Source organism: Haliaeetus leucocephalus, unplaced genomic scaffold (genome assembly GCF_000737465.1).
Source record: "Haliaeetus leucocephalus isolate CR32 unplaced genomic scaffold, Haliaeetus_leucocephalus-4.0 Scaffold351, whole genome shotgun sequence".
Classification (NCBI taxonomy): Eukaryota; Metazoa; Chordata; class Aves; order Accipitriformes; family Accipitridae; genus Haliaeetus; species Haliaeetus leucocephalus.
Window position 1 is genome coordinate 5,644,009 of NW_010972787.1, and position 14,524 is coordinate 5,658,532.

Sequence of the window (14,524 nt, forward strand, 5' to 3'; positions counted from 1 at the left end):
GTCAGGCAGGGCTTTAAAGTCAGAGTTACTAAAACATGCATTTTCCTGGCAGCAGTAGCCACCCTGACTGCTCGTTTCTGTTGTACTGGCACTGCCTGGGAAGTGCAGCGTGAAGGAGCTCAGGGAGCCGCCCTTGCTGGCGAACAGAGTGGATTAGAGCTGTTTCTGCTGATTTGCAGTTTGCGTGCCCGCACGGCTGTGGCAGCTCAGCAGCAGCGAGAGGAGGGAGGGGAGCAGCAGGGATGGGAGCCAGAGCAAAGCCAGCCTTTGCAGCACGGCCAGCAGGAGAGACCCAGAGGCATCAGCGTGTTGAAGGGTGCACCACGGACTTATTTCCAATCATAGCCAAGGGCACGTGCAAAGGAAAGAAGAACCTCGCAGGTAGATCATTCACCAGCTTTGGACAAGGAGCTCCACAGAGCCTCTGCTGGGACTTCCCCAAGCACTTGAATAAATTATCTGATTTCCCAACATCTTGGATTCTCCCTCCAAATCAACTAGCATTTTTTTTGTCCTTTGGACCGGGGATGTTTGAGGAACGGTAGTTTCCAGCACCCTAGAGATGAAGATGCCCAGGAGGGTGTCTGTTGGCATAGCCCAGGCACCTACTGACCTCTGGGCCTTTGGGGGAAGGATTTAATGTGAGTCGAGGGCACAACTCAAGCACCTTCCCCTGCATCCCTATCATGTCAGTGTGCCCCTGCAGACCTCTGTGGTTTTATGGCTGTGATTTGTTACAGCTGCTTGAATTGTCAGGAGGCTGGCAGAGGAACACATCTGATCCTAAGCCTGCAGTGCTGGGGATAAAGGTTTCACTAGATGGGTTAGGTCTAAAATTGGAACATGTATCATCTCAGATACAAACTTACATAGAACGCATTTGCTTTTACATTGCCTCTCTTCCTTCTTGTGCCGGAACAATGAAGAGGGGCTGAAGGGGCATCTGTATCTTTTATAAGCAGCGATGCTGCATCTGTCCATCTTGAGCTGAAGGCAGAGGCATTGCTGAAACGTGCCGGTACGGCTGGCTGTGCGAGCTGCCTCTGAACCTGGGTGGCATGAAGCTGGCTCTGCCTGTGCCCAGTCACGTCACATCAGGTAACACGATGTAAATTCCCAGCACAACGTGCACAAGGCTAAAATAAGCGGCGCAACAAGCAGCAGCTCCTTTCTCCCTCCTGGTGCCAAAGCAGGTCTCTCTGGAGGACGTGTCCACATGCTGCATGGTGTGTCCTGAGCTGCAAGGCTCTTTTCTGCTCAAACGCCTCGCTACTTACCTGCAGATCACGCACAGAACTTGCAGCCTGCCTCTGCCACTAAATTGCAGTGGGCATTAGTGCCACAAAGTCTATTGTGTGAGCGACTCCAGAGGTCACCGATACTGTGCATCCTACCATACCTCTAGGAAGCAGCACTAAGCCTCCAATATAAAGGAGGCTGATACGTGCTGATGGGTGCGCTTGTCTCCTGTCCAAGCGGTGCCTTTAGCAGAGGAGGGAGCTGTGCCCTTCACCGTGCTCTCAGGTCTGTGCTGGTGTGACTAGCCTGTTCCCAGTACCCAGATGAGCTTTACCAGCCAGTCACACACTAAGCCACACAAAGGCAGGGAAGGCATGTGTTTGGTTTTTTTTTTTTCCTCAGCCAATGCAGGCTGGAAAAGGATGTAGTGGGGCTTTGTGTATAACTTTTATGGCCTGTCTTCTTAGACACTGCAAAAAAAAAAAGTAATTCCATGTGTAGCAAGCGGTTTCCTATGGAGTTATTTCTTCAGGGTGAGCTCCCATGTGGATTTTTTCATGCTTATTAGACTGTGAGCTCATGCCACAGCTGGTTGCCCAATGGGACCATGAATAGGATTTTCCTCCTCTACCAGACAAGCAGCTTTGTGAAAACTTCTGCCAACTTGTGTCTTTTAATCCTTTGACTCTGCTAGCCACTGCTTCATGGATCAAAACTTTCAGGGAGTGGGAGAAGGACAGACATATTCTTGATCACCTGAGCTCCATTTCTGTAGGAACCGAGGCTAAAAAAGCAGAAATTCTTTTAAAATATTTTTTAAACAAAATTGGAAGTGCCAACCCCACCCTCTCAGAGACTTTTGATGCCATAGAGTGGACCAGCAGCCCATGACATCTGCTATGGGCGTCAGGCTCTACCCAGAAAAGGAGTTGTGCAGAATTTCATGTGTGCATCCAAAATCCACACCCAGCTGCTGCTGAACCCTGGAAATACCTACGGGGAGGTTAGGTGCCTCCCTGTTCCTTTCTTTAAAATTCTAAAAGTTGCCTGTAGATCAGGTTAGGTACATGCCCAGAGCTGCCCCAGGCTGATCACATCAGGACCTGGCTCCTGCCCAAGTGTAATGGGGCTGCAGAAGCCAGGTGTTCCTGCACGCATCCTCCGGGATGGTGGTGTTGCCAGCACATGCCCAAAACACATCTCGATCAGGTCCCACAGTCTGCCTGCACTGCCCTGTTTCTCTTAAAACCAGTCACCTGGTTAGATGAGAGTAGACTCACTAAGGTTGTGGTGCCCGTAGGAGATTTCCATGCCTCACCTCCCAAAAAGCCATCAGGCTATAGGGCATTCCGGGGAAAACACCTCCCTGGTCCTTACTGGTGAAGTTTCCCTGGTGTTGCAGTCAGGAATAGAAGGTTCATTAGGACCAAGGAGAAAGGAGCTGGAGAAGGACCCATAGCTTCATGGCCGTTTTTACAGAGGAGAGGGAAGGCCTCAAAGCTGAGCTGAATTCTGCATCAAGACATCAGCTAAAACAGGGAGCACAGGCTCCTTTCCCTTTGCATGCAATAGCAGCTGGTTGGAAGAATCAGGGATGCAACTGCTCGCTCTCACCTCTTTGCTCTTGCTCTGCTGCCCCACAAATGCTCCCTCGCTCGTGGCACAGCTTTGGTGGCAGGGTTGAGAAACAAGGGTGAGAGTTACAGCTCTCCACAGAGTTGGGACTTTGGATTTTTTGTCCTCAATCAGACAGAAGAAGGTCTAAAACCCAGGACTATCCCGCTCTGGGGACTGCTCTAGCTGCTGTGCTGCTCTGGAAAAAAATGGCACAGCACTGCAAGCACTTCTGGGTTGTGAAACGCCACAGGGCAAAGGTGGCTGGAGCCAGGCATTGAAGCCAGGGAGAAAGCAGGATTTAAGGAGCCCACCTGCACTTTGTGCTGCTTATTGGTTATCTGCAGGGGTGCCATTGCTGGGGCAGGCCACGTTGGGGTGATCTCTGAAGTCCCTCGTCTTCTTGGTGCAGGAACAGAAGTCCCATCCAAGGCATTGCATGTGCAGGGAGCACAAGTGCCCTCTGACCCAGGGCTCTGGGCTCTATCTGGGGGTGGGTTTGCCTCCGTGGAGATTTATGAGCACATTCCCAGGTAGAAACTGCTGTGCCAGCGAACAGGTTGTGCAACCAGAGGCCACAACCCCATGCCGCTTCCTCCATGCGCTGAACGGGGGGGATGGAACGCCCCTATCAATCAGCTTCATTGCAGGGTAGCTCTCAGGGGGCCAAAACCGGCTCAGCCACAAGCAAATATTGATGAGAAGGGGACGATTGAAACCACTGCGCCTACCTACGTCCCCAAGCTAAGTATCTGGGGCCAGCTCTGAAGTCCTCTCCAGATGCCAAGGTTGGGCATGAGCGTGGGACCGGCATGGAGCTGGTGTGCTCTGCGGTCCTGGCCGCCCGCCGTGGGGACCGATGGGGTTCTCTTCAGCTCCCACCCTGCTCCCAAACCCACACCTCCCAGGGACAGCCAGCGCTGGGGGACAGTGAGCGTGCGCCTGCGCTTTTATCTCAGCCTAAATTTCCAGTTACTTTCTCCACCCGCTCTGTCTGTAAGTGGAGAAACCTGTTCTCGCAGTGCACTGCAGCCTTGCGTTTTTGCTACTTTCAACTCTATGTCCTGCCTCCCTTTCCAGGCAATTGTCAGAGGAGAATGCCAATCTTCAAGAGTATGTTGAGAAAGAAGTGGAGGAGAAGAAGAAGCTGAGCAGGACTAATGAAGAGCTCCTCTGGAAGCTGCAAGAGGGAGATGCTGTGAGCCCCGTGAAACTCCCACCCACATCGTCCACTTCTTTTTATCGCTGCTCGTCAGGGAACTCCTCTCCGGCAAAAGTCAGAACCTTGCGGCGATGATTCGGCACCTGCGTGCCGAAAGTCCCCTGCCTTTTACGCATTTCCAATCTGCTAAATGTTGCCATCCAAGGAAGTATTACCATCAACAGGCACCCAGGGTTCATGGCTGCAAGCATGCTCGGTAGCTGCATAGCTTTACACTAGGCAGGGTACAGTCCCCATATAGGAGCTCTTGGTTCTGACACATTGATTAGGGTAGCAAAAACATAGCAAAAAGATAGGACAGCAGAAAGTTAGGATAGCAAAACGTTTAGTTTGATGTGTTAACATTTTAACTATGGTTAGAGCCAAAAGTTGGAAAATACTATATTAATGGTTCATCAGAATGAACTTTTGCTGCAGTATTTCAGGTTAGTTACAAATACAGTTCAAGTTGTGAATATTTCTGTATATGTGTCTGTGTTTATATACATGTACGTATTGTACCTTTATACCTATATATATAGACGCACACACATATATATGTAGTTGAAGATGTTCTGAATTGCATTTTTTTATATTATTGGATACTACTAAGTGCTGATATATTTTCATTACAGTCAGCAGTTTTCTAACTTGTGCCTAAGACTTGTATCTAAACGAAATGCATTTCTGTTTAGCCTCCCAGGAATATTTATACCCAACCTAGAAGAAAGTTACACAGAATTAGAAGCGCCTTCCAAATGACCACCAAGTGGTACTCTATGTAACATGAACACCAGCGACTTTGAAATTCTGAGACAGTACTGCCTTTGAAACCATCACCTTTGCATTGAACACCAGAAAAGATACGCATACCATTCACTGCTTTTTAACTCTTAGCATCGATATTGTAAGTGGAGATGATAGGCTAGAGATGAGAAACCTGAGGGTTTTAGCGAATTTGATAGAGGTTACTGGATAACGTGTTTCAATTTTAGTGTCTTTAAATCCTAGTTAGATCTTCTCTTGTTTTACCTTGTCCTGGTTTGGATATGATCAGAACCTCTGGTTGTAGGTTCCTGTCCATTTTGATTTATTTCAACTCCTGTAAGCAAGAAGGAGAAAATAAGTTGTTCATCCTTGACCTTTGCTGGCCAAGACGTTTCCAGTATTAGGATGAGATACCAGGCACGTGCTAGGGCTCTAGCCTCCTCCCACCTGAAACACCAAATAGAGCACAGAGGACTACATGGGCGCAAATGAGGTCAGAATTTCTTTCCTTCCACATATATATTATTTCACATTGCTAAAGCTTACCCAAAGTTACGGAGCACTTTCAAGATTCGTGGAAAAGAGCAGCTAAACTACCTTTAACTTCCCTGCCTAGACGCAAAAAAATTCACCCAGGCTCGGGGTGATCCCCCCACCCGAGGGGGTGGTGAGGCTGAGGAGTGGCTCTGGTGGGACACTGCTAGCAAGGAAAAAAGAAAAAAATCTCTGAGCATAATTAAAAAAAAAAAAAAAGATATGTGGGCTGCGTTTCTATCCAGCTTGTGTGCATTCCTGCTCTGAACACGGGGGGTCAAAGTAAGCGGGAGACAGTGGGTGCAGCAAACCCCTGGGGTGCGGAAGCAGCTTTCCTACCCGGGTGAGCGGAGGTGGAATTGCACAGCCCTGCCGCACTGCTCGGAGGTGAGCTGTGCTTCAGCTTTCCTGGGAAGTACTCAGGATTCACAGACTGCAGCTTAGATACAGCTTCAATCACCGTCAAAGCACCTGTGGCCTGCTCCACAGCTTTTGAAAAAAACAAGGTGATTTTTTTTTTTTCTCCTTTTTAGAGAAATTTATTTTTGTAGCAGCTTTTGCATGATACTGTGATACTGAGTAAATTGAGCATCTTGTTAGAATAGATCATGGCACACCAACTACTACTGTTGAAATGCATTACTAGATTTTAGTGTGTCCAGCAAGTACAACCTGAAAGTAAGATAGATACCTAGCACACACATGCACACAAAGCCCCTTCTTGCCAAGTACAATTTTAATCACTTTCATACTTGCTAAATGCACAGATATCTGCAATACCTACTGCATTGTCATGTTTCATCCCACCAATACAATTCTGATACAATGAGATCATAGGATGAATTGGGTTAGAAGCGACCTTAAAGATCATCTAGTTCCAACCCCCCCCGCCATGGGCAGGGACACCTTCCACTAGACCAGGTTGCTCAAAGCCCCATCCAACCTGGCCTTGAACACTGCCAGGGATTCAGCATCCACAACCTCTCTGGGCAACATGTTCCGGTGCCTCACCACCCTCACTGTAAAGAGTTTCTTCCTCATGTCCAATCTAAACCTAGTTTCTTTTAGTTTAAAAACCGTTGCCTCTTGCAACGACACCATGCTAAACCCACTAGAGCATATTATTGGCTCGGGATGGTCTGGCTGAGCCCGTCCTTTTTTAATTTATTCATTCTTTCCCTCTATTTCTGGTGCTTTCCTTATCACATTGTTGGTTTAAATGCATATGCAAGAGATGCTTCCAGCAGTGAATTGGGAGTGGGGCTTTTATGGTGGGAAAACTGGGACCGATCTCAGCTCCACCATCATTTGGTATCATTGCCAATCCCTTTCCCATCTAATTTTTGCCTCCCAATCCTGCCCTCTCACTGGATTCTTCCTTGGCATGGCCTCTGGGGCCTGCCCGATCGCTAGCAAAGCTGCAGGAAGTTTTGCCTGACCAGAAAGGACCCAGCAACCCATCCCTGTGGGGCTGTGAAGGGTGGTTCCTTCTGGTGCAAGCCCAGAAACATGGACTTTTTTCCCCCAAAAAGGTTATTCCTTCTTCCTGCTCTTCCTCCGTCCTGTCCCTCCTTGCCTCTGCATGCCAGAGGAGGTGAGAAAATCCAAGCCCCAGGAGGAAGGGAGCAGCCCCTGAGTGGGGCAGTTGTTCCCACGGGATGAAGACCCCTGTGTGCATGGCCAGGGAGCTGCGACCACGCGAGGCGAGCCTGGCATCCCCAGCGGTGTGGGGCCACATCCCTAGTCCTTGCTCCTTGGCCGTCCCTGCTGAAAGGCAAGCAAGGGGAAGCTTTTACTTTCGGGGGTTGGAGACTTCCCAAAAGCCATGGCACCCGTGGGGCCTTTCCCATTCGGCAGGGTAGGGTGGCCTTTGGCAGCCAGCGCTAAGCAGAAAAGGGTTTTTATTGCCCCTGTGTCTCTAAAAAAGCAGCAGTTTGCTTTGGTTAATCTTTAATCAACCCAGAAGGCTGCAGCGCCAATAAAACCAGCCTACAGCTGCTCTGAAGGGGCTCCAGAGACTGGCACTGGGAGCGAGTGGGATGGCAGGAGAGCAGGGGGCACAGAGAGCTGGGAAAGCTGGAGGAAAGCTCCGTTTTTCTGCCAGAAAGCGCCGTTTGGCCCCATTAGGACGGCACCTCCTGTGGCTGCTGGCACAGAGGGGTTAACTCGGCAGATGCACAGTGGCAAAGACTTCTGGTGGTGGCAGGCGGGGAGGGCGGGAGGAAAGGAAAAACTATATCAAGTGCAAAAATCAGGTATATTACGTCTCTGCACTGATGGTGGTTGTGTCCCATGGACACGCTGAGGAGCCTCTGTACAGTTTCCCACGCAGCAGTTCTGTGGTCCCGTTTACTATGTGGCTAACGATTACAGGAAGAGTTTGTATTATTTCAGTTATGATGTACAGATAAGTGTAATATATTCCTGATAATAAATATATGCGCCAGCGCACATATGGGCCGGTGCATACGAACCGGTGTGTCCTGCAGTGTTTTCTGTATGTCTGTGCACACGGAAACTGGAATAAATGGAAAACAAAGCAAAACCCCATTAAAGGGTTACCCCATTACGGTAAAGACTGAAGCTTGCCAGCCACTCAGCCTGCTGGCAGCAGGGCTGGTTGGTTGGGTTACCCGACTATGGTTCACATGCTATAAATTGCATCAAAAATCCCATGGATTCATTTTCCCGTAAGGCTGGGGCTCCCAGGAGACCAGGGATCGTGGTCTGCAATGTTTCCATTACGGTGTCATGCTTCAGCATGCGCTAGGAGGAACGTTTCTGCCGGTGGTTCAGGCACAGCAGCAAACACGCGCGCTCTAACTCGCCAGGTCCGCCCCGTTCCAACACCCTGTCCCCTTGCCCTGCCCTCCCGCTGAGAGCACAGAGTTCCTCAGGCTTTGCCAACAACGATTAAAAAGGGACCAGGGCACATGCCACCTTGGGAATGTGCCTGATAACGTCCTCCTGCAAGATTTTTCACCGGGTCCCTGGCTCGCTTAGCACAGCCGAAGCCGTGGGAAGGCCCAGGACTGAGAGGAGAAGGAGAGCGGCGTTTGCGGGGCCACGGCCTCATTTATCGCAGGACACAGGAGGAGGATGCAAATGATGCAGGTGGTGGCAGCGCAGACGAGACTCCTCCTGCCTGGTGGTTTCAGTGCTGTCCCGCAGACCCTAACCTGGAAAACCCCCCCAGTAGAACTCCTCATTCATTACACAGTCCTCATTTCCCAAGACAACAAAATTTTGCAATGCCAGCAAAATTTACGCCACATGGGTAAATTTTAGGCTAACTTTGCAGGTTCGTGAAGTCCCACCTAATACCTGAACTGGTTCTACAATACAGGGAGAGACTCACCTCAATATCAGCAGCAATAAGCTGCTCAGCACTGAGCACAGACCCCAGCCTGCAGTAAATTTCCCAAATTACGAATTGTCCCACCGGTCTCAGCAAACCCAAAAGACGGGGCAGAATTAGCAAGAGCAGCTCCCGGAGCAAGTGCTCTCCTGCAGAGACTGGGCCAGCCAGCAGACACTGGAACAAGCTGGAAAACAGAGGCAGGCTTGCAAATGAGGACAAACAATAGGCATAATTTATTTGGATATCAAGAAATATGTTTTAATGCTGTACCACATAATTACAAGTGAATTTCCAAATTCCAAAAGCATCATTCAGGGGAGAAGTATTTACAGTGTTGCAAGGATAAAAAGTAGCTGCACACCCGCGCTGTGCTCTGAGGGCAAGGTTCACATTTTAAAACTTAAGGCTTTAATCGCTACATGAACACGGTAAAAAAAAAAATAACCCAAAAAAATCAAACCAAAACAAAGACCAAAACAAAGATAAAAAAGATAAAAAATAGATTTGTTTGCAGAACAAGCATTAAAACTATTTATCATGCCCGTAAGAAATTCTGAGAAATCATTAGGAAAATAGACCATCAAACAGACAACAGAAAGGTATTTACATTTTGCTTAATAATTAAAAAATAAAAATATACAGACTCTTCCATGGCTTCGGTCAGTAAAAATCCCTTTACTGACATGACCCAACCTCACGCTAGGTTTGCTAGCACACCGCCTCCGGGCTGCCAGCGGCTCCTCCTGCTCCTTGCACCCAGCGCAGCTGGAAGGCACAACGTGCTGCAAGGGAATGCTTTGCTTCCCACCGTTATCCTGAAAACACGAGTCGCTCCGCCGAAACCACTGCCCCGCGTGGGGAAGCAGAGGTGCCTCTGGCTGCTGGGTCTCAGACAAACCTTGGGTCTTGGAGCGTGAGCTAGGAGCAAATACCCTGAGAAAAAGCGAGGTCTGGCTCTTGCTAGGAGAGACGTTCCTGGATCATCTGGTTTCCAGCTGGGTGTCAGACACCCCACGGGACCCCACTGTTATCGCAGAGCGTAAGGCAGCCCGGGGGGGTTTATGGGGCAGGCATTGCTGCTGGAGTGGGAAATGAACGATAAACCACGAGGCGAGCGGCAGCAGGCAGAGCGACCGGCGAGGCAGCTTTGCCTTCGGCTCGCCTGTGGGATGCCGGCGTGCCTGGCAGCGAGTGTTGGTTCACTGTGTACATATCGATTTAGCCTTGAACAAGTGCAATTTTTTGGTAAGGGGAAGGAAGAAACGGAACCTGCCCATATAAGGTGGGCCCAGAGGATGTCCCGAGGTTATCTGAGGGTTTAGAAATAGAGATGCTTTTTCTGCCAGAGGGAAGAGGCTTCCTTCGAAAGGGGAGGGTGTTGAGATGTGTGTAGGGGAGGGATGGCAGGGAAGCCAGCTGCATGAAAACCAGCACCACTCCTCCTCCCCTTCAAAGCAAGCCCCTCCAGCCGGGCGGTCCTGCATCTCGCCCTTCATTCATTTGGGCAGATGACAGCAATGCTGACTTGTATGTAGCTTTCTGGGGGCGGAATTTAGGAAATCCCACTGGAATTCATTAGTATATGAAATGCAATCACTAAAGAAGCAGATTTTACAAATATAACATCCTATCATATTGCTTTCTGATCTCTGAGTTAGCAGGAATGGAGGCAGCAGGCAGTGACAGGCACGCTCTGTACACTATGAATAGGAATTTGTTTTCATCCGGGATGGACGAAGGGTAAGAGCATCCAGGGCATGCACTGCCACCTAAAACTTTACCCTTCCAAAACCCTGGCAATAAACAGCAACACGTGGCATCAGCACCAGCAGTGTTTTCACCAGCGTGGTCCCCTGCAGCCCCCTTTCCCCCGCTGCGACCAAGTGCAAACGGGTCCGATCGGCTCCGAACCAGCAGCGCTTTGCCTGCAGCACAGGCACTCGCTGCCCGAACCGGTGGCAAACTCCACTCTGAGGGATGGGAAAAGGGCGAAATGAAGCCAAAACCCAGCCGGTAATGATTTTCAGTGATCAAAGAATTGTAAGCAAATAAGCAAAATCTAGTCATTTTTGCACAAAACAATTCATTTTTGGTATGTGTGCGGGGAAGCTGTTTTGACAGCAATTTTCCATTGAGAAAGGCTGGCTGGCTACGTGTCTGTATTTGCTATATAACTGCAAGGTGCTGCCCGCCTCCGCCTGCCGCCCACCAGCGGTTGGCAGGACCCTTCCAACAGCTTCCCCGGAGGGCTCCTCTCAAGCGAGCAGACCGGGAGCAACCAAATACGCTGAAACAAGGTCAGTCCTTCGGGCCAGAGCCTGCCCCGAAAGACCAGGCAGGCCATTTTTACTATGCCTCTCGGCTTTGGCAGAAAAGGATCTATTCTCGTGCTGAGCAAAGGCATCGCTTCTCCATTCCCACCTCTTCATACAGCAAAATGCTCTGCATCTGTACAAAACAGTCTCATAATAAAATAATGCCTGAAGTATTTACAAAGAAAAGATCAAATGAATGAAAGCATATTGTCCACAACAGCAAGGTTATAGCAGCAGTCGCATGTCTTCAAAGATATCTGGCTTGATATATGTTACATGCAGACATCAGCAGGGAGGCAGAGGAGACGGTAAAAAAAAATAAAATAATAAAACCCCCACCCATTCAGCAAAGTCCTTGATGTTGTCCTAGAAAGAGGCAGTTAAATTTGCCTTTCAGCTTTCAAAACATAAAAGCAAGGGGTGGATGCGGCCAGGAGGGGATGGGGCAGGATCACGCAGCTGTGTCAAACTCATCACCCCCTCACCAGTCCACTCCCCACGTCAAGTCACGCAAAGGGGAAGGCAGCAGGTTCCCCAGGTCCAGCTGGACACGGGGAAGCAGGTAGACAGAGGGCCCAGGACACATGTACGCTTCCCTGACACTGCGCAGGGCTGAGGCTCCCTCCACCGCCTCGTTTCATGGTGAGGAGCGACAACGATCAAGAGCGATGGCAGCACCCGCCGGTTCTGCAGGGAACCGATGGGATGAAGAAGTCACGATGGAGGAGTGGGAGATGGGGCTAAGGATCTTCACCTCCAGCAGCAAATTTGCAGCGGGTGGCTCTGGGACTGGTACAGGTAATGGCACATTTAAATACCAAATGTGGTGACACAGGAAGGTTTTCCTATTAACCTTCTCAGAGAAAAATGACCCCATCAGGACTTTCCCTTCTTCTATGTGCTGCTATTATATGCCACAAAAGCTGAAACAAAGTTATGGAATATAAATACCAGAACAGATCCCTAAGTAGACAACAAAAATAAGTTAACATTTATAAAAAAAAAAAAAATACATACAGCAAGAAATCTGCATATTTTTAAATAAATTTCTTTGGAAACACACTTCCAGTCAGAATTCACCCCCGAACAGTCATTGCTGAATGTCTTAATTGCTCAGAATCTGGTACCCAAGGTAGGGAAAAACATCCTTACCTCCCCGCCCACCACATCTTCAGTGCTTTTTGGAAGGCTGTGGAGAGTACCAACCTTGCCTGTGTTTAAACAAAATAGACCTCAACCTAGTGGCTTTTAATTTCTATATTCTTCTCTCCCCGCTTGAACAAGACTTTCTATATGCACGAGGTGCAAAGGCTTGGCAGAAGGTCAAGACCCAGCGACTGGAGCAGACCTTGACTTCATTTGGTGGGGGGGAACTGCACTCAAAACGCACCCCGAAATGCACCCGGGAGGCAACGAACACATTGCCTTCACTCCCTCCAATTCCAACCCCGGCAAGAAAAGCCTCTCAGTGTACTAGAAGGAGGCCAAGATCAAAAGTTTTCAGTGGGCAGAAAGGCTATAAAGTCTCTCTTGGAAACCTGTGAGAGATGGTCCACGGTCGGGCTGTGTAATCCAGGAGATCATCTGGTTCCCCCTTTTCTGCTGCACCAGATGCCTGGTGAGACCCTGGTCAAGTCATGCAGGGGTCTGTTCTTCAGTTCTCCATCTGAACGATGGGAACAAGAGCCCGTCCCCTTTGTCAGAGAGAGCCATGCTGGCAAACAGATTAAAGATTGTCTGGTGTTCATGTGGAGGACACCTAGGACAGCATCCACTCAGGTTGGGAGAACGGATTTCTGCAGTAGCTATTTGGGATGCCCTGTCCCTGGAAGCGTTTGAGGCCAGGTTGGAGGGGGCTTTGAGCAACTCGATCTAGTGAAAGATATTCCTGCCGGTGGCAGGGAGGTTGGACTACATGACCTTCAAAGGTCCCTTCCAACCCAAACCATTCTGTGATTCTACAATTTGTTTTTCAGTACAAGCTGAAGCATGAATTTAAATCAGTGGCACTACATGGGCATGGCCCACCTTCATGATGGTTTAACAAGCCTTTTTTAGGGCAGTGGATTTGGCTGGGGAAAGCTATTAGAATTAAAAAAAAAAAAATTGCATCCTACAGCAAAACCAAGGCATTGCCAACCAAACACAGACCCTGGTCTCAACTCCAAATTTCTCACCTTTCAGGACAGCCTGGAGATGATCTCCAGCCCCAAAGGGAAAGCTCCTCTTAGCACATCAGACCATATGCGCTCACGGATCAAGTTCAAGCCCCTGAGGATCCTCCTGTGCTTCCCCTTCCCGGGGCAGAAACGCGCTCCACCTGCTGACGCCAGACCAGTCTCATGGCCAAATCCTTCGCTGACGCCACGTGGCCAGCGCACAAAACTGATGCGGGGAGAGTGAAAGAGGTCCCCACTTGTTGTCAGAGCCGGGCTCATGAGCACTTGTGTTAGCCACCTCACCACTGCAGCCGCACCGCTGGTGATGCCAGAGGCGAAGAGGTAGGACGGCTCTTTGGAGACACCTGTTCTTTTTGAGTCATTCAAGTACTTGCACCACGTAGTTTTATGACTAAACCTAGCAATCCCTCTGCTGAGTGTACAGGCAGCAGAAACATCTGCTGGCCTTACCTGCGCGCTGGCAAACAACCATTTACCCAACAAGCAGCCACCACAAACCCTCCCAACATTTCACAGCAGCAGTGCGCTTTAAAGCATATGAGTACATAGTTAAAAAAAAAAGTTAAATACAACAAAAACTATGAGGCCTGATACTTTAAAGAATGCAAGTCTTGCAAGTGCTTTCTTAACCAGGTGAAAGCCAGTGTTTGGCAAAAGCCTTTTTTTTGTGCGTACACGTCGGGTACAGCTCATATGGGGTGAAGGATGGATCTGGTCTAAGCCTGACAGTAGCACTGCATAATCTGCTCCATGTGTAGTCAGGTAGAGTATCTGTGGGGAGGTAATTCCCGGGGCTACTGAAAGAAAGACCTTTGTGAGGCCTGGTTTCATAGCAGCATTGAAGGTTAACTGGCACACAGAAGCAGTTTTCTTTCTACACACTGGAAAAAAAACAAAAACCAAACAACCAAAAACCAGAAGAGGGAGGAAGGGAAGCGCATAGCCCCAGATTAGCTGACAGTGTCGCTGGGAGTATGCCAGAGGTGTGGCTTTTTTCCTTGTGATCCCTTTTAACTGTGCTACTAAGCAAACTGCAAGCTGCAGCAACAGGGCTGGCGGGGAGTCCTGCATTACCCTTCCTTATTCTTGCCATTACTGATTAACCAGATGTAACCTGGTTCAGGATCCCCACCACAAAGCATCCTTCACTGCAGCCATTCCCCAGTTGCCCATAAGCCAAACATGCCGTCATTTACAGCTGTCCGAACCAGCGTCCGTGTTTCTCTCTGCATCTGCTGAGGCTGTGTAGGTGGCTTCCACGCTGTGCCATATTCCATAGGTAAAGTAGATGATAAAGCCTGCAGAAGCCAAG

The 14,524-nt window shown here is 49.3% G+C and overlaps 2 protein-coding genes across 4 annotated transcripts in view; one reads left to right on the forward strand and one right to left on the reverse strand.

Annotated features, from left to right (window-relative positions):
- The window catches only part of MTUS2 (microtubule associated tumor suppressor candidate 2), a 196,496-nt gene extending 191,210 nt beyond the window's left edge, over nt 1–5,286 (forward strand). Inside the window, exon 14 of the mRNA XM_010572701.1 lies at nt 3,934–5,286. Within this exon, the coding sequence (XP_010571003.1) occupies nt 3,934–4,150 (217 nt within the window). The 3' untranslated portion in view covers nt 4,151–5,286. The remainder of the gene's footprint in view (nt 1–3,933) is intronic.
- A 3,797-nt stretch (nt 5,287–9,083) lies between these two features.
- Nucleotides 9,084–14,524, reverse strand: part of SLC7A1 (solute carrier family 7 (cationic amino acid transporter, y+ system), member 1) — a 47,855-nt gene continuing 42,414 nt past the window's right edge. For 2 of the 3 annotated variants that reach the window (XM_010572703.1, XM_010572704.1), the window contains exon 12: nt 9,084–14,510. In XM_010572703.1, coding sequence (XP_010571005.1) covers nt 14,401–14,510 — 110 coding nt within the window. In that variant the 3' untranslated portion in view covers nt 9,084–14,400. The remainder of the gene's footprint in view (nt 14,511–14,524) is intronic. The other variant, XM_010572702.1, reaches the window with a different exon arrangement.